The sequence below is a fragment of the Sapajus apella genome, unplaced genomic scaffold (genome assembly GCF_009761245.1).
Source record: "Sapajus apella isolate SASKATOON/1434 unplaced genomic scaffold, GSC_monkey_1.0 scaffold65, whole genome shotgun sequence".
In the NCBI taxonomy this organism is placed as follows: Eukaryota; Metazoa; Chordata; class Mammalia; order Primates; family Cebidae; genus Sapajus; species Sapajus apella.
The window spans coordinates 4,372,563-4,396,975 of record NW_022437005.1 but is presented as its reverse complement, the minus strand read 5'-3'; the positions used below and the strand labels follow the sequence as shown (position 1 = coordinate 4,396,975).

The window sequence follows — 24,413 nt, the reverse complement described above, 5'->3', positions numbered from 1 at the left end:
CCAATGGCTTCCCGGCACCATCAGAAACACACCTTTGACCTAATGGCCCTTTCTGGTCTAGTTCTTTCTTGCCTATAATCGATTTCCTACTTATTTACCCCTTGTTGACTGAATTCTAACCAAAAAAACCTTTTTTTTTTTTCTTCATCCCTGGCAAATGTCAAGTTCCTTCTCTTTTATAGGCCTTTCTATTTAGAGTTCTGCCCTAAATGCTCTCCACACAGCTAGCTCTTTCTTGCCATGTAAGTCCTACCTCAAAAGAGGCCTTCCCTAAATTCCAGCTAATGCGGCCCAACTCTTCTGGTTTTTTGTTTTTTTTTTTTTTTTTGAGACAAAAGTTTCACTCTTGTCGCCCAGGCTGGAGTGCAATAGTGCAATCTTGGCTCACTACAACCTCCGCCTCCTGGGTTCAAGTGATTCTCCTGCCTCAGCCTCCCAGAGTAGCCAGGATTGCAGGTGCCCACCACTACGCCCGGCCAATTTTTATATTTTTAGTAGAGATGGGCTTTCACCATGTTGGCCAGACTGGTCTCAAACTACTGACCTCAGGCAATCCACCCGCCTTGGCCTTGAAAAGTGCTGCAGTTAAAGGTATGAGCCACCTCGCCCAGCCTTAGTACTCCCTATTGATTACCTTATTTTCTTCATACCACTTATCACCAGCTGAAATGATCTTTTTTGTCTCTTCCTCCATATTAGAAGTAACTTGTTTCTCTAGTGCTTGGACCAGTTCTTGGCATACAGCTATCTCTCAAATATTTGTTGAATAAATGATTGTTATTCTAAACATTGAGAGCAATACAAAACTGCTTAATTATTAATTACTTAAGGAAAAATTTAAGAGTATAAAATGGTATTTTTACATCAAGAATCAAGTCATCTAAAAAATCAAATTAAAAAGTTGATTATATATAATGATTCCAAGTAAACTAATATTAAAGAAATAATAAAACTATTGAAACACATTCTAATGCACTCCTCCAACTCTTTTCATTTGCTCTGCAATTACAGGAGCACACACTAGTGTCATCAGAATATAAAGATGAATACAGAATATAAAGATGAGTAATAACTTTGAACCATTCTAAAGATAGATCCAGTTGGGTAGAGATAACAGATATAAGCAAGAATCCTATATATGATTAATGCTGAACCAGCAGCCTGAAGCTCCTGGGCTCAAGCAATCCTCTCACCTCAGCCTCCTAAGTAGCTGGGACCACAGAAATAACAACCTATGAAGCAATATAAAAATGTTCAAAGGAGTAAACAATCTTCCTTTGATGTGATCCAAAAGCACAAACACAATCACAAATGACGTTCCAGCTGTAGAATGAACTTAAGTTTCTATCTTTCAAGCACTCATCTATGCCTTGCTGCAACAGACGTTCTCAGTCTTTTCACACCTTTAACTAGAAATTAAATTGTTAATTTTTAAACTTTAATTCCATTTTTTTTTACTGAAATCAATTGCTTTTAAAATCTGCATAGGATGTGAGGGTGATCTGGCTGCAAAATCTGTCACCCCATTGATCACTAAGGTTGATTCAGCTGATCTGGCTGGCTAGGTGGGTGTCCCCTTTCTCTCTCACTGCTCCATGTGCGTCTCTCCTGAAACTGGATGCTCATTTGAAGAGGATGACCATCCCCGACAGAGGAGGTCAAGGGTATACAAGAGCTATGCTCCCCTCCTAGAAACTTCAAACAAAGCATCTATGTAAAATTGACTCTTCAATTTTAACATAACAAGGCAAAACAAAGAGTTGGCAACATGTAAGCATTACAGTATCAGCTACTCGAAGACTAATATTGGCGCTAAGAATCACTCTAGATTAAAAATCATTCAAATCAATAGGGGTCTTGGTACAGCAATGACGAATATAACAATTTTGTCAAGTGTTACTAAGATGAAAAAACTTTATGTTTATTTCTCTTGAGTCGATGCCTCTCCCAATTGTAAAATTTCAAGAAAAATGAGCAGGAGATAATTCAGAAGCACGATTCCAAGTGAAAACTTCTCACTTCTAACATCGATGAGAGGAGGCAGGGACAGAAGTAGTTGTGGTTACAATATTGCTGAAGTGTTAGGTGTAAATCTTTGGGTATGACTTTCAAGAACAATCTAGAGAGAGAAGTTATGCCACAAGGGAAGTAAGCACAAGACACCTTCACGGCTGGGTGCAGTGGCTCATGCCTGTAATATCAGCACTCTGGGAGGCCAAAGTGGGTAGGCTGCTTGAGCCCAGGAGTTCAAGACCAGCCTGTGCAACATGGTGAAACCCCATCTTTTTAAAAAATACAAAAATTAGCTGGGCGTGGTGGCACATGCCTACTCAGGAGGCTGAGGTAAAGGACTGACTCAGGCTGAGGGTGGACGATGCAGTGAGTTGTGTTCTTTCACGCCCCTGCACTCCAGCCTGGGTGACAGAATGAGACCCTGTCTCCAAAAAAAAAAAAATTATTTCACAATATTCTTCTACTTATTTATTATGCTCTATGATTTACATATGCAAAGAACAGCACAATGAAGAGACTAGCTCTTGTTACTCAGAGACTACAGTGTTGTTCTGTGGACAAAAACAAGGCATTTATATGTTAAATTCAGTTTTTAAAGAGCTGCAAGATTTTTTTCAAATTTCAATCACAGTGTGCTTCATCTCAAAGTATTTAATTACTGAAAGAAAATATAAAGTTACATTAACATGAAAACCCAGAAGTTTGACGTCTTCCTATGTACTAAGTTAAACACAATTTTGATTTAAACAAACTCTGTTTATGAAAAATAGTCACTGGGCACCATGGCTCAGGCCTGTAATCCCAACACCATGGGAGGCTGAAGTGGGAAGACTGAGCTCAGGGGTTTGAGACCAGTCTGGGCAATGTAGTGACACCTCATTTCTACAAAAAATTTTTAAAAGTTAGCTGGGTGTGGCGATGCACATCTGTAGTCCCAGCTACTCTGCAGGCTGACGTGGGAGGACCATTTGGGCCCAGGAGATCAAGGCTGCAGTGAGCTCCAGCCTGAGTCGTTGAAAGAGAGCCTATCTCAAGAAAAAAAAAAGAAAGAAAGAAAGGGAAAGTTAAAAAAAAAAAAAAAGGAAAGGAGAAAGAAAAGAAGTCATGGTTACTTGTTTTGCATGTTTATTTTCAAAACTTAATTTTTTAGAGAAATTTTAGGTACACAGTGTGTATTTCTATGTTTTGGCTAGAGGAACTGCCAGGAAAGAAAAGAGTAAGTATAAAGTGAAGGATGTTAATCTCCACAGCCCTTGGCAAACAGGGAAAGAACTCTGTCCTAGGTACCTCTACATTCTACCACTATCTGGGGCCTAAAAATGGCAAGTGGCTAGAATTGAGAGAGTGTTGAACTTCTGTTAATTAGCTGCTTAAGGGGCTGGAAAGAAACTTATGTGCCAGAAGACAGAAAGACTAGTCCTCAGCATGAGGTTCTGGTATTGATAGTCATGTTCTTGTTTTTTGAGATAGGGTCTCCCTCTGTGGCCAGGCTGGAGTTCAGTAGTGGAATCATATTCACAGAAGCCTCTAACACCCAGGCATAAGCAATCCTCCCACCTCAGCCTCCCGAGTAGACGGACTACAGGCATATGCCAGCATGCCCAGCTAATTTTTATTTAATTTTTTTTTGTACAGATGAGGTCTCACTATATTGCCCAGGCTGGTCTCTAATTCCTGGCTTCAAGCAGCCTCTTGCCTTGGCCTCCCAAAGTGCTGGGATGACAGGTATGGGCCTCTGTTTCTGGCTGATTTTTTTTTTTTAGCTGCTCTATTTACTTTATGGCTCCACAAATAAGCTAAGGTGAAGATGATAAGTATTTACAGAATGGTCAGGTTTGCAGGATACAGCATGCATGTAAAAACTTAAGATGCAATAAACATACGAAAAGAGTCAGCTCACTACTAATCAGAAAAATGCAAAATAAAATGAGAAACCACTTCACAACCATCACACTGGCAAAGCTTTTAAGTCTTTTATTAAGTGGTGAAAGGCAATGGAGAAACAAGCTGTTGGTGATAAGATACAACCAGCACAAACCAGTAGTAGAGCAGAAAATAGGTATGCAGTCCTCCAACCCAGGGCTTCCACTTCTAGATATACACCACGGAGAGATACATGCTAGGGCTAGAGAAGCAATATATAGTAATATATGACATGGAAATTGCCTATTATAAAAAGTTTAAATAGACCAAAAAAAAAAGCAAAAAATTAGGAAATGGCTGAATGTCCACCAACAGAGGAATGGATAAACTTGCAGTTACACAAAAGAATGCAATTCAGCAGTTAAAGGACTAAAACTACAAATAAATCCAAAAGTCATCCTCCCATGCAAACAAAACAAAAACAAAAAATCCACTAAGTTTAATTCTTTCTCAAAGAGCTGCACATGAGACATAGAAGCACACCAAGGCAATACATATGATTAAGTAGCTGAAAGTATGGAACTACCAATGAGAATGAAATATATCAATTTCAGGTGACTACTGTGAACTTTACCTGAGTCTTGTGTTCTTTGAAAGCAGTGATGGTTAATCAACCCCATCATTTTGTGTTCTGAGAAACAGATACTGCAAAGAACTGGCCTGTTGCATATTTTCAGATTAAGGCAATTAGGAATGCTCTCCTAATTGCAATAGCCTGAAACAATTCATCTCCTCAACCAGCCAGTATATTATGTCTTTGACACAGGAATGGTTATCTCTGGAGAGGGAAGGGAATGAGATGAAGAAGATGATGCATATTTAGCTGTAAGGGTAACTTGAAATATGGCAATAAGATAGCCTTTTCTGTACAAAGGGATCCGTTATTCTGTGTATGTTTCAAAATTATTTTAAAGCTTGGAGTTGGAAAAGGTGATTTCTCTCGAGTCAATCCTTTACAATCTGTTTGCTCATATGTTAAATAGGCACAAGAACATGTGAAACCTATTTCACTGGGTGGTTTTGTTTTTGCTAATTACCATGTATTACAATACTTGAATACAGAGCCAATTAGCTCACTTTATGAGAACGCAGTAAGGGTTAGATTATCATGCAGACGTTTTAACTCTACTTCAAGGGCAAGACTACACTCTTAATTTCCAAGAAGCTATATAGATATCTACGTAGTAAAGGTACTCCTTGGTTACAAGAGGAGCTAGGCAAGTTTATATGTGATGTCTCAATCCACATCCAGTAGAACTACTGAGCAAATATCCCTAGGAACTTGATGGTGGGCTGCTAAACAAACTCTGTTTAAGGAGACTGGCACACCCAGTACACACACACACACACACACACACACACACGTGTACGTTTTGTTTGGGGTCTGTACTTGTGGTTCATGTGCAGGCGGACACGTTTTTTTTTGGAGGGGGGAAGCAGCACTATACAGTGACATATCTGAAAACACATAATCTCATCCTGAAGTGGTGGTTTCAAACTACTTTATTTCAGGTGCTTCTAGAAGACTTGGTGAACACAAGGAAAGGATTCCGCTAATTTAGAACAAACTCATGGTAGTTAAGAAACTTGGAACCAGGCATCTAACCAAAAGAGTTAAAGGAAAATGCTAGACTCTGGGATAATACCCACAATCAATATTCTCTAATCGCTGGACTGAACAAAGATGTTCCTGCACTCATAAGGCTAAAAACAAAAATAACCTTTAAAAATGGGGGGTCTATGTTCTGAACTCTCATTCTTCGCAAGCATCCACACGGGAGTAACTTGTAAGGTCTCGACTTCCCTAAAGCCAACAATTTTGAAACGTATTTGGAAACTGCTCATCTCTAATTTTTATTTCTCCCACTCCTCATAAGAACCAGGAAATATAACAGACTCTTTCTTTCTGGAATTTAGTTAAGCTTTAACTAAAACTAAGCATTTAACTTAAGTATTTAACTAAAGGTAAAATATTTGGTCTCTTATTTTCAAACAGAAAAATAAAGTCTGAACTAGTCGCTCAATAAAAAAGGATAATGTCAAATCAAAAGTCTCTAGAGCAGACCCCAGTCAGCTTCAAAGCACTTTCACAGACTGAATGGTCTTAAACATTCCATAACTCAAAGCCTTTAGATTAAGTCTTTTAGTATAAAGTAGTACATACATTTAAAATATTATTAAATTTTTAATAATTAAATATGAAAAAGACTTAAGATGCTACTTTGTAGCTTAAAGAACCAAAAACTGAACAGTATCAAATTCCTATTATTTAGTCATCAAGAAACTACCGATTAATTTTTTTGTTTTACTCAGGGGACCACCTGCATGTACACGAAAGCTGCAATAACTTAAGAAAACCAAAACTGTTACACAGCGAAAACAGTTTGTATGCAGATAAGCGGGTACCAACTGCTTCCAGACAGACAGATGCAATTACAGCGTAATATTTCTAGCAAAGTCTGGTAAGGCTATGCCTGAAAATCATTGACCAAAAATGGTAACAGTGTGTGCATACTACAGAAAATGACAAAATGTTCCTTCCACCTGACAGTTCAACTGACACTACGTTTTCAAATAGTTATTAAAGTGATAGTTTAAAGGGGGAAATATGTAAATTAAGAAAAATGTGCATCATATAGAATATACTAATAAGCACCTGCCTACTTTTTGGTGACTCCAATATTTTAATGGTCTTTTTTAAAGCTCTTAAATTTGCTTTTATCAGCATCCCAGCATCAAGCCCACACGTTGCGCACCAAGTTCTGGCACAGTTCAACTGTCTACAGATCAGAAAAAAATACTCTAACCATACACGGACAAATCGGGCAGGGAAATGTTAAAAGAGACACTGCCAAGCTTGACAAGCACAACGAGGGTGCTGCTGGAAGCTGATTGCCAGAGAAAAAGAAAAAACAAACAAATAAAGCTGCTGCAAGGCCACCCCGTTCTAAATCATGCCAGGATCATGCTTGTTAGCGATCATTCCGTGCTCTAGGACTGTTCCATAAAGGCTTTATCATCCTTACTGAGATAGACAGACCTCACGGGCCGGAACGCGCACAAATCACCCAGCGCCTCAGCGCCAGCTCTGGGGAAACCCACGCCAACACGGACGGTCACCGGATTCCGACGCCGCCCCCTCCCCGGGCCTCGGTCCGCAGACCCCCGATGGATTTCACAGAGCGGGTGGGGGCGCTCGACCCCAGCCAGCTGCAGCAAGGCCAAGGCTGGAGGCACTGCAGAGGCCACGCTCCGGGGCGGCAGCCTCACCCCAGCTGGCAGCTGCGCAGCGGCCGGGGATCCGTCCCGGGGTGCGGGGGCCCAGCCAAGACGGCGGACGACGGAGGCCCGGAGAATCCCTGGGGCCTGGAATCTGCAGCCAGGTCGGGTCCTTCCCCGGACTGGGGCGCGGCTCATTCCCTTAGCCGCGACTCCTCGGCGCCCCAGAGACCCGCCGCTCCCGGCCGCCTCGGCCCACGCCTCGGCCTCCCTCCCACTCACCATCTTCGCCGCGGCGGTCGCAGGGACGCGGGGGAGGGAGCCGGCGGGCAGCGAGTCTACGGAGCGACCTACTCACGGATGCGGCACCGAGAGACCCAGCGCGGAGCTGACGCGGCGGCGCGAGCCTACTCTGGGGAGGGCGCGCCTCGGGACTGAACGCGGCTGCGCACGTCACGCACCGCCCGTCGTTGCTACGCAACCAGCCAGTCCGGCAACGCCCCGCCCGGCGGCTGTCCAGACTCCCAGCGGGAGGGGAGCTTCCCTCACCTGCTCCAGGCTGTTGGGGGCCCCCCCCTCACCAGAAAGTGTTTAGGGGTGGACGTGCGTTCTCCCCCGTCTGCGGGGGGCTAGAAGGCGGACTGGGCTGGCGCCTCCTGGCGACCAACGAACACGGGATGACGGGGGAGGGGTGGCCTTTCTTCGCCTCCTTGGGCGGGGCCACTTGGAGCCCCGCCCACTGTGCGGCCGCGGACCGCACCGGGAGGCAGCCACCTGGCCAGGTGTGCCAGCCGCTGGGGAGAGGGTGGGGCTGGGGTAGGGAAGGAGAAGGGAGAGGCGGGGGAGAGGGGGACAGTATGGGGAAAGGAGGGGTATGTGGGGGGAGGGGAGGGGCGAGGGGCGCGTAGCGAGGAGAGAAGAGGAGAGGGGACAGTGGGCAAAGGAAGGAATGTCGGGGGAGGAGAGGATGGGGCAAGGGGCACACGGTAGGAGGAGGGGGTGGGAAGGGGAGAGGTGAGGGAGGACACAGTGGGGGCAGGGGGGATGTGGGGGCAGGAAGGGGGAGTGGGTAGGGGATGGGGGTGGGGAAGAGGGAGATGGGGAGGAGAGAGGTGAGGGAGAGGGACGCAGAGCGGTGAGAGCGGGGGGATGTTGGGGATGGGGGGGCAGGCCCCTAGGAGGGGCACGCGCGGGGGAGGTCCCGTGGGAGGGGAGTCGCAGGCCGCGGCGGCGGGACGCCTCCCGCATTTTTTACCTACTTTGGTGCGATTCCCGCCGCCCTGCCCTGATTGGCCCAGCCTGGTTCGTCCGGCCCTCGCGTGAGGGGGAAAAAATCTGCACATTTTTCCTCCTTCCCGAGGCGACCGTGGCCGTGCAGAGTGCTCTGTGAGTCACCGCTAATTTCAGGTCTGGAAAAACAAGGAGGATTTATTTATCTTTGGGAACTGCCGGGGAAGGAGGCCGGCGGCGCGCAGGGGTGTGGCTGGGAAAGGCCGCGTTGTCCCGGGACGGTGGCGCCAGCCCTGCCGCTTAGTTCCCCGGGCTTTTAATTTGGGATGTGTTTTTCTAATGGGCGGTTGCGTCGGAAACACAGTTTTCAGAGGCCCGGAGGAATCCCAGCGTTTTTGCTGCGGGTGTTTTTGTGGGAAATAAAGGGAATAGAAAGAATTTGATGAATTAATTTAGGTTACAGAGAACATCATGGCCTCGGCCAAAATTTTTATTTTTATTTTCCAAATACGAGGCCTTTGGACAAGATGGTCACTACTTTTTTGGGGGTGGGCACTATATAAAATATAGGTTTTATGTGGCTTTTGTTCTGCCCCACTCAACATAGAAACCCATTTCTCATTACCCTCGTTCTTTTTTTAAAAGGACAGCAAGCTGTGCAGTTTTAAGCCTTTACCACCTGCTACTTGATTTTTGGCGGGCTAGAGCAGTGGTTCTTAACTTTAGTATGCATCAGAATCACCTGGAGAAGTTCAAAGCTAAATTCGTGTGCCCCCATCCCCAGGGCTCCCTCACTGCTTCTAAGATGTTGCCTGAGAATGTGCATTCCTAACAACTAGGTGATGCTGATGGCGCCAGTCGAGAGCACACTCCTGGGCTGAGAAGGAACCCCACTGTATCCTGCTGCAGCGGGAACCTTCTGCTTTTCTGTCTGCCTAGACCTCTGTGACTCCTCCACTTCTTAGTCTTCAGACTTCCTTACTAGTCCAAAAATGAATGGTGCTCATTTAAGGATACATGCCTGCCTGCTCCAGCGTCTCTCCTGCATTTTGTCCTCCCCTGTGCCACCAGAGTTATGGCCAGACATAAGACTGGTCTTGTTACATTTTTGCTTAAAATTTTCTGTGGCTTCCTCCATAATCCTCAGTGGGTCAGTCTGGCCCTTGTGCTTCTGGCCTCAGGCTGCTTTTTCTGCCATATCTCTCATATCTTCCTAAGTGCCCACTGCCCCTCCCAGACGATACTTCTCATTCCAGAACACCTCTTACTAGTTCTAAGTACCTTGATCATGGCCTGTTTATTTTTTCAGCCTGGAATGTTCTACCACTCCTCCCATCTGAAGACTTTTCTTACCGCTTCCCAAGAATCAATAGTAGTTCCTCCTTTTTTTTTCTTTTTTTTTTTTTTTTTGCTTCCTGCCCCCCACCACTTCCAACTCCTTCACTCCAGTAGTTCTATAATCCCAGAGTTCATCACTTCTCAAATCTTAATAAAGATCCAAATCACCTGGGATCCTTGTTAAAATGAAGATTGAGTTGAGGGGTGGAGTCTTGGATGGCCCCAGTAGATGCAGATGCTATACTTTTGAGTTTGGAGGTTTTAAGGTTTTTCCCTACAATTACTGTAGCTCTGTAATTATTTTTGTTTGTTTGCCGATACTACCAGATTACTCTGGGAGTTCCTTGAGGTCATGGGAAATTTAGGATGCATGTGTGTGAACTGGCATAGCCCCGATAACATAGTGTTTAATAAATGTTCAGTAAATGAACCAGTATCTGAAGATGTTTTAAAATTATCAAACTTTGATATCAGTTTATCACAACCTAAATGAGCCCCCATTTTTTAGGTCCTACTGAACTTCAGCCTCTGCATTTAACACCCAGGTTTTTTTCCCTAGACGTTGACATTCCTTCTCTCCACACAGAGGGAAAAAGTTTTCATGCAATACTATAGACTAATAAAGATTTATATCCTCCCAAAGTTGAAAGGTAATCCCCAATCCTTCAAATACCAGTTGAATGGTAGTTGAAGTAGGGGCCTTTGGACGGTGACTAGGTCATGAGGGCACAGCCCCCTTTAATAGAATTAGTGGTCTTAGAAGAGGTCCTAGACTGCTACTTGCCCCTTCCACCATTATGAGAACACAGCAAAAAGGTGCCATCTATGAACTAGGAAGTGGGCTCTCACCAGACACTGAATCTGCTGGTGAATTGGTCTTGGACTTCACAGCCTCCAGAACTATGAGAAGTAAATTTCTGTTGTTTGTAAGCCACCCAGTTTATGATGTTCTATTATAGCAGCCTGAACAGACACATAAGGTCTCTCCTCAAATATGAGATTGTGTATTAATAGATAGGCTAGGAAAAGCTCATTTGCTAGGAGACACTGTCAGTATACAGCATAGAAAAAAATTTTAGTTTCTCCCCTCCCTCCCCACAAATTCACTTGTTTTCTATCTCCTATCCCTATTTATGTCAGTCTTCTTTTTTTTTTTTTTTTTTAGGTGGAGTCTTGCACTGTTGCCCAGGCTGAAGTGCAGTAGCACTATCTCAGCTCACTGCAACCTCCACTTGCCGGGATCAAGCAATTCTCCTGCGTCAACCTCTCGAGTAGCTGGGATTACAGGTGCATGCCACCATGCCCAGCTAATTTTTGTACTTTTAGTTGAGATGGGGTTTTATCATGTTGGCCAGGCCGATCTTAAACTCCTGACCTCAAGTGATCCACCCACCTCAGCCTCCCGTAGTGCTGGGATTACAGGTGTGAGCCACCACCCCCGTCTGTCTGTAGTCTTTTTAAAAAAAAATTTAATCCTCTAAGCCACTATGTAGTTTTATTGTAAAAGAGTCAAATAATACAATAAAGGAAAAACCCCTTGAGCACCTACTCTCCTTTCCCATAATCCCAGTCATCTCTCCAGAGGTAACCACTGGTGTCAACTTGGACTAACAAAAATACACCTTGGGCATGTGTTTTGTGTTTGGTTTGGCTTGGTTTGGTGTTCTGTGTAACGGTTTTATGTAGCGTCTTGTAACTTGCTTTTGTGCACTTAATGATTGTCCTGGCAATCTTAACATACCAATAAATCATTTCTTACAGTTGCTGCAAAGCGTGACTGTTCATTCATTTACTTTTCCCCTACTGATGGGCATTTAGGTGATTTCCAATCCTTCTCTGTCCCAAACAGTGCTTCAGTGAACAGTCTTAGGACTGGCTTCCTTGCATACATGAGCTGACAGTCCCCTCAGAAAATCCCTCCCTTAAAATACTAAGTCAAGAGGAATGCATAAATTTTATTTAACTAATCACGTACTGCCTGATAGTCTTCTAAAAAGGATATACCAATTTATAATCCCTCCCACAGTAGTTGAGAATATCTGTTTACTCTCCACTGACCGTTTATTAAAAGTTTGAGGAATTTTAAAACAAGCAAAATTAAGTAGAATGAAAAAAATCGGAATAGGTGTTAAATAGTTTGGGAGTGGAGATTGACTGCAGAGGGGCCTGACAGAACTTTAGGGATGATGGTCTTTTTTTTTTTTTTTTTTTTTTTAAACTTTGTTGGGGTTTAAGTTACATGGGTATACAGGAGGCAGAGGTTACAGTGAGCTGAGATCACCACTGCACTCCAGCCTGGGCAACAGAGCGAGAGCGAGACTCCATCTCAGAAAAAAAAAAAAAAAAAAGTTACATGGGCATACATTTGTCAAAACTCATCTTAAGATTTGTGCATTTACCTGGGAAAGAAGAAAGAATGCTTGCCTAAACAAGTATTGAACTCTAGTTAATGATATGCATGCTGAAATATTTAGAGGTCAAGTCCACTGATGTCTGCAACTTACTTTAAAATGTATCCAAGCTGGGCCCAGCCACTGGAGAGGCTGAAGTGAGAGGATTGCTTGAGTCCAGTAGTTCAAGACTAGCCTGGACATTGTAGTGAGACCCCATCTCTAAAACTAAAAAAAGATAATGTATCCAAAAAAATAAGAGGGACAGCTAGATTGTTACATGGGTAAACCTATGATAATACTAGCATATCATTATTATTTTTGAGATGGAGTGTCAGTGTTACCCAGGTTGGAATGCAGTGGCGCGATCTTGGCTCACTGATGCCTCCTGGGTTTAACCAATTCTGCCTCAGCCTCCTGAGTAGATTGGATTATAGGTGCCCACCACCACACCCAGCTAATTTTTGTATTTTTAGTAGAGATGGAGTTTCACCATGTTGGCCAGGCTGATCTTGAACACCTGACCTCAAGTGATGTGCCCACCTCGGCCTCCCAAAGTTCCGGTGTTTACAGGTGCGTGCCACCACGCCGAGCATAGCATATTAATGTTAAATGTAGAATCTAAGTGGTAGGCATGTGGGTGTTCACTGTTCTTTAAACTTCGAAAATTTTAAAATTGGGAGGGGGCAGTTTGAAGGGAAAGAAAACATTTACTGGGCATATACGACATGCCACTGTTCGAAGAATCACATGTGCATCATCTCATTTAGTTTTCCCAGTCATTCTTTGAAGGCCACTACTCTGATCTCAGGTTCTCCTGCTCCACCTGGCTAACTTTATCCCAGCCACCTGGGCTTCCTGCTGCTCTTCAGATACACAGGTCTGTCCCTACCTCAACTCTGTTTCATGAGTAGTATCTCTATCTAGAACACTCCTTTCCGAATATTCACAGGCTTCATTCAGTCACTTCCCTGAGGGTCTCACAGAAACACCGGCTTCTCATGAGGCCTTCTTTCTCAGTCCGTTTAAAATGGAAACTACTCTCCCAAGCACCTCTGTGTCCCTCTTCCCATTTTATTCCTATCATTATATTATTATTATTATCTAACTCTTAGCTTATTTTCCATTTTGTTTATTGTCCATCTCCCTTACTAAAAAGTGACTATCAAGATTGGAATAGTTTCTATAGTTTCTAGTGTTCACTGCTTTGTCCCAAATGCTGCGAACAGTGATTTTCACAGTGTGCGTGATCAATAAATATTCGTTAAATGAATCAAAGAAGTGGTAGTTTAGTGGTTTAAAAGAAGTAATAGTTTAAATGAGTTAAAGAAGTGATACTTTAGTAAGGGTTGTGTTTGGTGATAAGTAACAAAGACTTACAAAATAGTGGCTTAGACTTTATTGCATTTGTGTGTGTGTGTGTGTGTGTGTGTGTGTGTGTGTGTGTGGTTTACTTCACACATAAAAGAAGTACAGGGGAGGCTGGGTGAGGCGGCTCATGCCTGTAATTCCAGCACTTTGGGGGGATGAGGTGGGTGGATCACGAGGTCAAGAGATCAAGATCATTCTGGCCAACGTGATGAAACTCTGTCTCTACTAAAAATACAAAAATTAGCTGGGTGTGGTGGCATGCACCTGTAGTCCCAGCTACTTGGGAGGCTGAGGCAGGAGAATCGCTTGAACCCAGGAGGTAGAGGTTGCAGTGAGCCGAGATCATACTATTGCACTCCAGCCTCGCGACAGAGCGAGACTGTGTCTCAAAAAAAAAAAAAAAGTACAGAGGCAAACAATTCAAATTTGTTATATTGACTTGGTGGCGTTCAAAACCCAATTTCGCTTTCATTTTTTTTTTTTATGCCAGTGTCTCACCCTGTCACTCAGGCTGGAGTGCCGTTGTGCAAACACCTGGCCTCAAGCAATCCTCCAATCTCAACCTCTTGAGTAGCTGGAACCACAAGCTCACATCACCACCATGCCCGGCTAGCTTTGTTGTGCATAGATTGTCTTCCTAAGGTTACTTCATAGTCCAGGATGACTGTTAAAAGCACCAGCTATTACTTCCACATTTTAGGCGGTAAAAAGGAGGGAAAAAAGATTAAAAAGGGCATCCTCTTTGTTTTGAGACAGAGTCTTACTGTCACCCAGTCTGGAGTGCAGTGGTGTGATCATGGCTCACTTCTGCCTCAGCCTCCCAGGCTCAAGCAATCTTCCCACCTCAGCCTATCAGGTAGCTAGGACCACAGGTGCACACCACTGACCTAGCTAATTTTTAAATATTTTTATTTAAACAAGAGAGTTTAAATAAAAATATATGTGTGCAAACAAGATCTCCCTATGTTGCCCAGCATACGCATCCCTTTTTTTATGGATCCCAGAAACTGGCTGACGGGTGACTCACACCTGTAATCCCAGCACTTTGGGAGTCTGAGGCAGGTAGATCACCTGAGGTCAGAAGTTCTAGACCAGCCTGTCCAACATGGTGAAATCCTGTCTCTACTAAAAATACAAAAATTAACCAGGTGTGGTGGCATGTGCCTGTAGTCCTAGCTACTCAGGAGGCTGAGGCAGGAGAATTGCTTGACCTGGGAAGTAACACAGTAAGGCTCTGTCTCAAAAAAAAAAAAAAAAAAGTTCTGGAAACGTATACCATGGAAGATTTTATATCATATTTCTAGAACACACACTCTGTACTTTATAGAATTTCTCCTTTTATCTCATTGACCAGAACTTAGTCATATGGCTGCAAGGGAAGCTGGGAAACATGGTCTGTTCTCTGACTGGCTGTGTGCTTAGCTAAAACATTGCTGTTCCTTTACTAAGGAAGAAGGGGAGAATGGATATTGGGAGATAACCAGTAATGACTGCCATAGGTAGATATTATCACTGGCCTCATCCCAAGATGGGGAAGGTGAAGAGACATTCCTTGGGAGCCCAGAGCCAGAGGAGTACAAGATCTGATCCCAAGCCCTTTACCATGAGGCCACATGACACAGCACTTGTGAGTGTGGCCGAACAAGAGAAATTCGGTATGTCTTCTTGTTTGCTTAGTACCACAGAGGAGGTTAATTGGCAAAGTGAAACAAATAGAAGCTGTAGAAAATACATTCTGAACATTCCTTACTGCCCGTAGCCTGGTGCTGAAGGGCCCTGGCATCTATTTTAGGAAAAGGCTAAATATATTTAAGTATATTCATGGGAAGGATACGGTACCACATGATAACATTATTGATTTCTCTATTAGTCCTATGGTAGAGCAAAAGTCATATACCACTATTTTATAACATCAAAGATTGACCAATTATGTAAGTTTTTCGGATAATAGCATGCTTATTGAGTTAAAATCATGAGATAATGGAGTAGAAAGTGGTATGATTATCTTGATCAGTGGTTCTTAACCTCTCTTGGGCCATATATTCCCTTTGGGAGTCTTATAAAAAGTATAAATTCGCCGGGTGGGGTGGCTCACGCATGTGATCCCAGCACTTTGGGTGGCCGAGGTGGGCGGATCGCAAGGTCAGGAGTTCTAGACCAGTCTGGCCAACATGGTGAAATCCCGTCTCTGCTAAAAATACAAAAAATTAGCCGGGTGTGGTGGTGTTGCCTGTAATACCAGCTACTTGGGAGGCTAAGGCAGTAGAATCACTTGAACCTGAGAAGTGGAGGTTGCAGTAAGCCGAGATCGTGCCATTGCACTCCAGCACAGGTAACAGTGTGAGACTCCCATCTCAAGAAAAAAAGTATAAACCCTCTCTCTGGAAAGATGGACTTTCCTACTCACAAATCTTGGTCTTTAACCTCAGGGAGCTCATGGACTGCCCTGAAGCCCATCTAATAAATTAAACATTTCAGGAAAGTTTTTGGGAATGTTCTAAGAAGGAAATCCAGGGCAAGGATAAATGAACAGTCCCACAGTTCCTTGCATACACATATATACACACCAAGGTCGGAGTGGGCATCACACTGCTCATCAGTTAACGTGGAACCTTCCAGACCTTTATAATATAGGGCATTAAAAAAAATACAAATGGTCTCAACAATACATGCAGGACCGCTTGGTTTTATTTGTTCATTCAGCACTATGTCTCAGGGGTGCATATGTCTCTAGGTTGTCTTCCCATTTTCATAAGCATGATACATTCTTTTTACACTTCTGATCTGCTTGTTGTTATACTTTGAGAGAAAGAAAAATGAGCCACAAAAGATTCAGAAAGGGGCAAACAAGGAAGTCAAGTATTTTTTTAAGGATAGATGAAATGAGTTCAGACTCTTCGGCACATATGTAGGATTGAGTGTAATCACAAGTCATAAAATCATGATGGGTAGGAATGAAGAGACTAGAAATTTCACAGCAAACTGTAACATATAAAAACAAGAGAGCTTTTCTAAAAGCTCAGAATAAGTCACTTTAGAAAAAAAATGAAAGGACTGGTTCACATGGTAGTTAAGAATGGGAGGAAAGTGACAGAGGAGGAAAAAACATGTCACAGACAGCAATGGGCTGGTCGTAGCAAGCTCTCTGGTTGGGACTCATTTTTCCCCAGCCCATCCCATTATTCTCTGCAGACTTCTGCCTCACCCACTGCTACTGCAGGGCACGACAAACTCAGAAACAGCAAAGTGCCCATCCCAGAGGCTGCTAGGTAATGTCAGGGCAGTGCTGAAGCCCTGCTGGGATATGGAGGTGATACCAACGCATGCTAGTGGGCTACTGGGGCCTAGGGCTTTTCCTCCCCTCCCCTCCCTCTGAGAACTAAGTAATTATAACCTGGAGCAGAGGAATGGGGGAAGCGGAAGTTATCCACAAGGATGAGTTATGAGGTTAAGCCCAGATTATAACATCGGTGGTTCTCCATCCTGGTCCACCCTCACCTGTCTCCCCAAACTCTCCAGGAACAGAACCAGTTCTCACCCCTCGCTGAGGCATTGTGCACAAGCCCAGGGAGATGAAAATCCTCAGGACAGGTATAGGTCTACCAGTGAGGATAATGAGACTAAGAGGAATCCAAGCACTGTGAAGGAAGGGCAGCAAGCTGAATAAACTCACACAGAAAAAAACTCACAAGAGATTAAAATGAGCACAGTGAATATTCTCAGAGAGGTAAGAAAAGATATTAGGAAGCCAGTAGCAGGAACAAGCAGCTATGGAAAAATTGGAGACATTAGGAATATAAAATATTATAGAACTGAGCCAAGCGTGGTGGCTCACACCTGTTATCCTAACACTTTGGGAGGCCGAGGCACGTGGATCGCTTGAGGCCAGGAGTTCAAAACCAGCTTGGCCAATGTGGCAAAAACCCATCTCTACTAAAAGATACAAAAATTCGCCAGGAGTGGTGGTGCATGCCTGTGATCCCAGCTACTCGGGAGGCCAAAGCACAAGAATCACTTGAACCCAGGAAGCAGAGGTTGCAGTGAGCTGAGATCGCACCGCTGCAATCCAGCCTGGGTGACAGAACAAGACCCTGTCTCAAAAACTACAAAAAAAAGGAAAGAAAGAAAGAAAAAAGAAAGAAAGAAGGAAAAGAAAGAAAGAAAGAAAGAAAGAGAAGAAAGAAGAAAGAGAGAGAGAGAGAGAGAGGAAAGAAAGAAAGAAAGAAAGAAAGAAAAAGAAAGAAAGAAAGAAAGAAAGAAAGAAGAAAGAAAAATATTATTGTAGAACTAAAGGAATCAGTGGGTGGGCTGTGTAACAGACTGGATATATGCAAAAATCAAGCATATGAATCCAAAGATTAGGTCAAGAAATTAACTGAGAAGGCATCAAGAAGGGATGAAAAGATTCAAAGAATGAGAGAAAAGTTTGAGGCAGGAAGGATGGAAGGAAAAGGGCCAATATCATATAAAGCAGCAGTCCCCAACCTTTTTGGCACCAAGGGCCAATTTGGTGGAAGATAATTTTTCCATGGACAGTGTGGGGGCGGGGTTTGATGGTTTCAGGATGAAACTGTAGTTAGATTCTCATAAGGAGCACACAACCTAGATCCCTTGCATGCGCAGTTCACGTTAGGGTTCATGCTCCTATGAGAATCTAATGCCACTGCTGATCTGACAGGAGGCAGAGCTCAGGTAGTAAGGCTCCCTCGTCCACTGCTCACCTCCTACTGTGTGGCCCAGTTCTTAACAGGCCACGGGCCACTGCCCAGGGGTTGGGGACCCCTGAATAAAGGAATTCCAGGATGGTGAAGTTAGTAAAACTAGATAAAGAAATATTTGTAGAAATAATGACTGCAACTTTGATTCTGCTGCTTTTTAAAAATGATTGAATTCACTGTTTTCAACATTTATTTTGTGCCCACAATGTGCCTACTCTGTTCAGAGCTGTGAATAAGACAGACGAGATTCCTGTTGCCCTGGAGTTTAAATTCCAGCCTACCACAGGCCAACAAACAACAAAAAAGGCTGTGAATGATAGGTGCGTTGTTGACAATAAAACTGCGTAATGTGCGAGAGAATAGGGTGGGCACTATTTAAATTAGTGCTCAGAGAAATCTCCTCTGAAGGGGTGGGATTTAAGCAGAGACTTAAATGGCAAGAGGGACCCATCCATGTGAGAATCTGGAGGAAGAGCATCCCAGGTGGAAGGAGTGAGCATGGCATGTTAAAAGAACAGAAGGAAGAATGTGGCTGGGGCCTGCACAGCGAAGGTAGGTGGACCCAGATGAGGCTGAAAGATAACCCCTGCCTCTGGTCGTGTAGGGCCATATAGATATGGTGAGAGATAAAAGTGGGTTAATGAGAAAACTGAATTATAGCTGGGCACAGTGGCTCACGCCTATAATTCCAGCTCTTAGGGAGGCAGAGGCAGGAAGATAGCTTGAGCCCAGGAGTTCAAGACCTGCCTGGGCAATATAGCGAGACTAAAAGGAAAAAAAAAACAAACTGAATTACAGCCTCGGCATTAAGCAATGGATTTATAGTTATATTATTTTCTATTATATTTGGTTTAATAATTTTATAAGTCAACATTCTTTGACCCACAAAAATCAGAATTTCTATGGCTCAATCTTTTTTTTTTTTGAGACAAAGTTTCACTCTTGCCTCTCAGGCTGGAGTGCAGTGGTGTGATCTCGGCTCACTGCAACCTTCACCTCCTGGGTTCAGGCGATTTTCCTGCCTCAGCCTCCTGAGCAGCTGGGATTATAGGCATGCGCCACCACACCTGGCTAATTTTGTATTTTTGGTAGAGACAGGTTTTCTCCATGTTGGTCAAGCTGGTCTCAAGCTCCCAACCTCAGGTGATCCACCCGCCTCGGTCTCCCTAAGTGCTGGGATTACAGCCGTGAGCCACCGTGCCTGCTGTATGGCTCAAACTAATACTTGCTAACCAAGCAGGAGTCGAAGCAACCTGACCATTTTATTTTTATTTTTTGAGACAGAGTCTTGCTCTGTCTCCCAGGTAGAGATGCGATCTCACTGCAACCTCCACCTCTAGGGTTCTAGTGGGGGTTACAGGGACGTGTCACCACACCCAGCTAATTTTTGTATTTTTAGTAGAGATGGGTTTTCACCATGTTGGTCAGGCTGGCCTCGAACTGCTGACCTTGTGATCCGCCTGCCTCAGCCTCCCAAAGTGCTGGGATTACATGCGTGAGCCACCGTGCCTGGCCATAACCTGACCTTTTTAAAGGGTTGCTTTCATCACATCCCATTATTCATTACGATCTCCAGAATTTCTCGTATGAGAGAGAGGAGCTAAGTGTTAAAAAGTTTGCATTTGGTGTTAAAACAAGCATCTTGTTTATATTCAGAATGGGAAGCCGCTGTCAAATCTAGCTGAACATTTTTTCATTTAGATTTGATGGATGCTTCCTGAGGTCCTACTGTGTACCAGCTGTGGCCGTGTTAGCTACCAGGAATACGAAGATGAATAAGGAGGTCACAAGTGAAAACAGAAACACCAAGATAAACTTGGCCCAGGTTCTCTTGGGAATTCTCAGGATCCTACCTGGTGCAGCAAATCACACCAGGGAGATGTTACTGGATCTTTGATGAGTGGAGCATCCACAGAGGAAGGAAGTGGGTGAGTGTTAATGGCATCATTCCTCACTTATGTTGGCAAATATGAATATGGAAGAGATGGCTGGAGGGTTTATTCAAAGTTAAATGTTTGGAAGAAGAGAATGCCCCATGTTCCTACAAAAAAAATTAGACCCCGTGGACCAAGATACGTAAGGTAGATATAGATATGTAATGGGTTTCCTTTTAGTGTTTTTGTTTCCTTTGGGTCTGCTCTGGCTTACTTCCTAGTTTTCCTGTCTTTTGTGGGGTGGGAGGAGGGTTGTCAAATGATGGTCAGCCAGAGAAACCCAGCTCTTCCTGCTGAGAGAACTCTGAATTGTATTCAAGGAGAATACCGGAAACAGATAGCCAAAGGCCAATGGCCATGATTTGAAATTTGAGTGCCTTTTAGTGTAACTGTTTTGTTCCAGTATTTCCATTACCAGTCCTTCAATGAGGTATTTGACTCCAGATAAGCGGTCCCCAACCTTTTTGGCATCAGGGACTGGTTTTGTGGAAGACAATTTTTCCACGGATGGGGCAGCAGGTGGATGGTGGTGGGAGGATGGTTTCGGGATGAAACTGTTCCATCTCGGATTATCAGGCGTTAGTTAGATTCTCACAAGGAGCGTGCAACCTAGATTCGTTGCATGCACAGTTCACGATAGGGTTCCCACTCCTATGAGGACCTAACACCGCCGCTGATCTGACAGGAGGTGAAGCTTAGCTGGTTATGCTCACTCACCTCATTCCTAAAAGGCCATGGACCAAAACTGGTCCACGGCCTAGGGGCTGGGGACCTCAACTGAGATGACACAAATTCTATTCTTGCCTAGCACTACTGTTGACTAGCCATGTGACCTCTGCAAGGTGTTCTCTTCTGAGACTCCTTGTTCTCATCTGTAGACTCAAGGTATTCACTAATTTGACCCCTTTAACTCTAAAAGGTGATGCTTGCACTCCGCAGAAGAGATAATTGAGTGCCTGTCACAATCTTAGCAATTTGTGAAGTATCCTGTTCTAGTAATACTAAGGCAGGTTTTTAAATTTTGATTTATAAACTCTAGGCCTTGGGCTCTAGACAAAACAGGGCTTTAGAGGGCTCTTTTTTTTTTTTTAAATGCCAAAAGCAATAAATTGCTGTAGTTTTCTAGATTGTAGACTTACTGTGGTTTTCCCAACTATCCATGTCTGGGGAAAGGGAGCTGATTGGCACAAAAAGAGCAGACAGCATTAGCTTCATCATCCTTACCTGTAAATGAGGCAAACACACTACGTCTTGTAATTGGTCCTGCTTTTTTTTTTCTTTACTTTTCTTTTTGGAAGAGGGAGTGGAGGTGAGTGGTCAGTAAATTCAGGCCCAGCCATTCAGAGGTGGTCCCCTAGTAAAATTTTCCACACTGGAGGTGGAAGGAATTGCTTGCTCATTTTTGTTCTCTGTCCGGTGGAAAGCCTTCCCTCTCACGCCTTGAGCCAGTGAGTCGCTTCCTCTCTGCAAACCTCTAAAGCCTCCTTTCTTTCTCAGCCCAGACCTGGCCCTCTGGAGAGCATTTTGGACTCCTGGGTGGGCAGGGCACCTCAGGCAGCAGGCGGCACACCTTGGATTTGAGCTGAATGGATTTTGAAATTTCAGAGGAGGAGCCTCCATGCAGGAGAAAGTATGTAAGTACTCTGATAAACGCCAAGTGTCGGATTCTAGGTTCAGCATTTTTTCTTTCTGTTTTAAACAACTCTAGGAAAGAAACGCCCATAGAAGGTACAGCAGGCGGGTTGCAGGTTTGTTTTATGACTCATGGAAATTTCTAAAATGATAAATATTGGCTCAGCAGTACTCTGACATAAGACACACTCAACTAAAGCACCATGGTTACAAGAAACAAGAAGAGCATATTCAGTAAATAAAGCATGACTCCACTTCCAAGCTGTCAGAGAAAAAAAGAGTGAAACGCAAGGCCTGGAGTCTTGAGTTTCCCTTCCTGAACGGCCGAAGTTCCATTTGTTTTTCTCAAGGCCAGAAACTGCCCTGGGACTGCCTTCCCAGCCAGGAAGCCATTTCAAATGGTTTGAATGCTATACTTTATTCAGTCCAGAGTCTTTTTTGCTAATATAATGAAAAAAATTTTACCCATTATAAAAATTAACGAGGTTGAGGCCGGGCATGGTGGCTCATACCTGGAATCTCAGTACTTTGGGAGGCTGAGGAGGGTGGATCACCTGAGGTCGGGAGTTTGAGACCAGCCTGACCAACATGGAGAAACCTCGTCTCTACTAGAAATACAAATTTAGCCGGGTGTGGTGGCGCATGCTTGTAATCCCAGATACTTGGGAGGCTGAGGCAGGAGAATTGCTTGAACCTGGGAGGCAGAGGTTGTGGTGAGCTGAGATCGTGCCATTGCACTCCAGCCTGGGCAACAAGTGAAACTCCATCTCAAAAAAAAAAAAAAAAAAATTAATGAGGTTGAAAAGACAAGTGTTTTCTCCTCAAAATAAAAAACACGAAAAAGAAATATTTTTCTTGCTGAGCAAAAATCCCCCTATCTCTGTGTGTATAAGCTGCTGGGCATCTTGGAGAGATGTAAGGAATCAGGAATATCAACTTTTCAGAGAAAATTTAGAGAATGTGAGCCACAAATAATGGCTGGATTCCTTCCGAGTTGAGCTTTTACATGTTATGAAACAAAGTCAGCATTACTTTGACTTCTCATCAGCTGATTTTATTTTCTAAAGAAAAATAATAGACTAAAATTCATACCCAATGAAAAGGCCATTGTATCCACTTACTGAAAGCTGGGAGTGAGCAGCTGGGATCTGCCTTTGAGCTGGGTTTTCCTGCATAACAGGTTTATTAACAGAGCAGCGTGACTCATAAGCAGTGTGCTTCAGAATCACCCCCCCCAACTATACAGCCTGGAACCATGATAAACACATGGTGAGGAGGATGGATCACAAAATAAACTGTGGAAAGACTCAGGCTACAATTCCATGCTTCAAATAAAACAACAAACGAGGTTGTTATATGCATGAAGCTCCAGGCAAGAGACCTGGAAGAAGGCACCAAATCTGAAAAGGTGATTCAGAAAGTCTGCTGGGTCATGCCAGCCACCCTCCTACAACCACTCATGGACATACGGACTTCCCTTAAGCCAGGAGGGCCCCGGACTGAGTCACTGGAATATGTTGTAGGGAACATAGGAAGGCAGAGAAAGCTAAAGCCATTCCGTAAGCTCCTGCAGAGAAGCCCCCTTGAGGTGGTGGAGAGATGAGGTGCCCCGCACGGTCCGCAACACCAGTGCAGGTGGGAAAGGATATGTAATGAGGTAATGCATCCAAAGGCCTTTGGACCCAGCTGCTGGGAAACATCTCTCAAATTTCTCCAAAGGGAAACTTCAAGGGCCAGATTATTCAGAGAGATTGACATGGGACCTGGTGGGAATACTGCAGAAATGGACTTCTCTTTTGCATGGCCTGGTCCTCTGTATTTGCCTTCCCTTTGCTTTTCCACTCATCTTATACAGCGTTGCAACAGGAGGGAGCTCTCCCCGCTGGCCAGGCAGCAGCAGGAGTGTCTCTGCAGGTAGCCAAGGTGACGCTGGCAGCCAGGGAGGCAGCAGTTGGGACAGCTCTGGCAAGAACATCTCACTGGCTGCCCCGGGAGAGGGCCTGGGCCCTGGGCCAGGACATGGATAGGCCTGGATCATTCTGCTGATTGAGCCAAACAGCATTAAAAATAATTGCAGAATGGAAACGACTTTGGTGCATTTTTTCTGGCAATAAAAAAAATACAGATATATCAGGGGAAAAAATGCTGAAAATGTCTAAGAAGAAAATTAAATTTCCCTATTAATTTTCCCGTCACATGTTTATATAATAATAAAGAGGTCATTAAAAAAAATTTAATTATATAAATTATCTGGGAATATCTTCTTATTAAAAAAATCTCTGCACAGAAAAATGTCACCTTTACTCCCCTGCAATTCTTTTCTCCTCACCAAATTTAAGCTCTATTATTGGTTTAAAATGTACAGACCAACGTTTGTCCTTGTGGCTTTGCATAGTTACACACACATGATAGACAGATAGATATTAAGAGATATAGTTTTGTGTTCATGTGTTTTTTTATTATTATTATTAATTTTTTTCTTTTTAGAGACAGGATCTCACTCTGTCACCCAAGCTGGAATGCAGAGGTGTTATCATAACTCACTGCATGCTCGAACTCCTGGGCATAAGAGATTCTCCCACCTCAACCTCCCAAGTAGTTGGATTACAGGTGCCAGTCACCACGCCCGGCTAATTTTTTTGTAT

General features: G+C 43.8%; 1 protein-coding gene and 1 long non-coding RNA gene across 4 annotated transcripts in view; one reads left to right on the top strand and one right to left on the bottom strand.

Annotated features, from left to right (window-relative positions):
• DSTN (destrin, actin depolymerizing factor) overlaps window positions 1-8,503 on the bottom strand; it is a 35,400-nt gene extending 26,897 nt beyond the window's left edge. Inside the window, exons 1-2 of one of the 3 annotated variants that reach the window (XM_032248047.1) lie at window positions 8,415-8,503; window positions 7,438-7,808 (exon numbers count right to left, since the gene is read on the bottom strand). In XM_032248047.1, the coding sequence (XP_032103938.1) occupies window positions 7,438-7,440 (3 nt within the window). In that variant the 5' untranslated portion in view covers window positions 7,441-7,808; window positions 8,415-8,503. Of the gene's footprint in view, window positions 1-7,437; window positions 7,812-8,414 lie in introns of those variants that run through there. The other 2 variants (XM_032248046.1, XM_032248048.1) reach the window with 2 other exon arrangements.
• An 11,155-nt stretch (window positions 8,504-19,658) lies between these two features.
• On the top strand, window positions 19,659-23,978 carry LOC116530102. Its single transcript, XR_004259837.1, has 3 exons — window positions 19,659-20,130; window positions 21,634-21,770; window positions 23,624-23,978. It is a non-coding gene; the product is annotated as an uncharacterized LOC116530102 (long non-coding RNA).
• The last annotated feature ends 435 nt before the right edge of the window (window positions 23,979-24,413 follow it).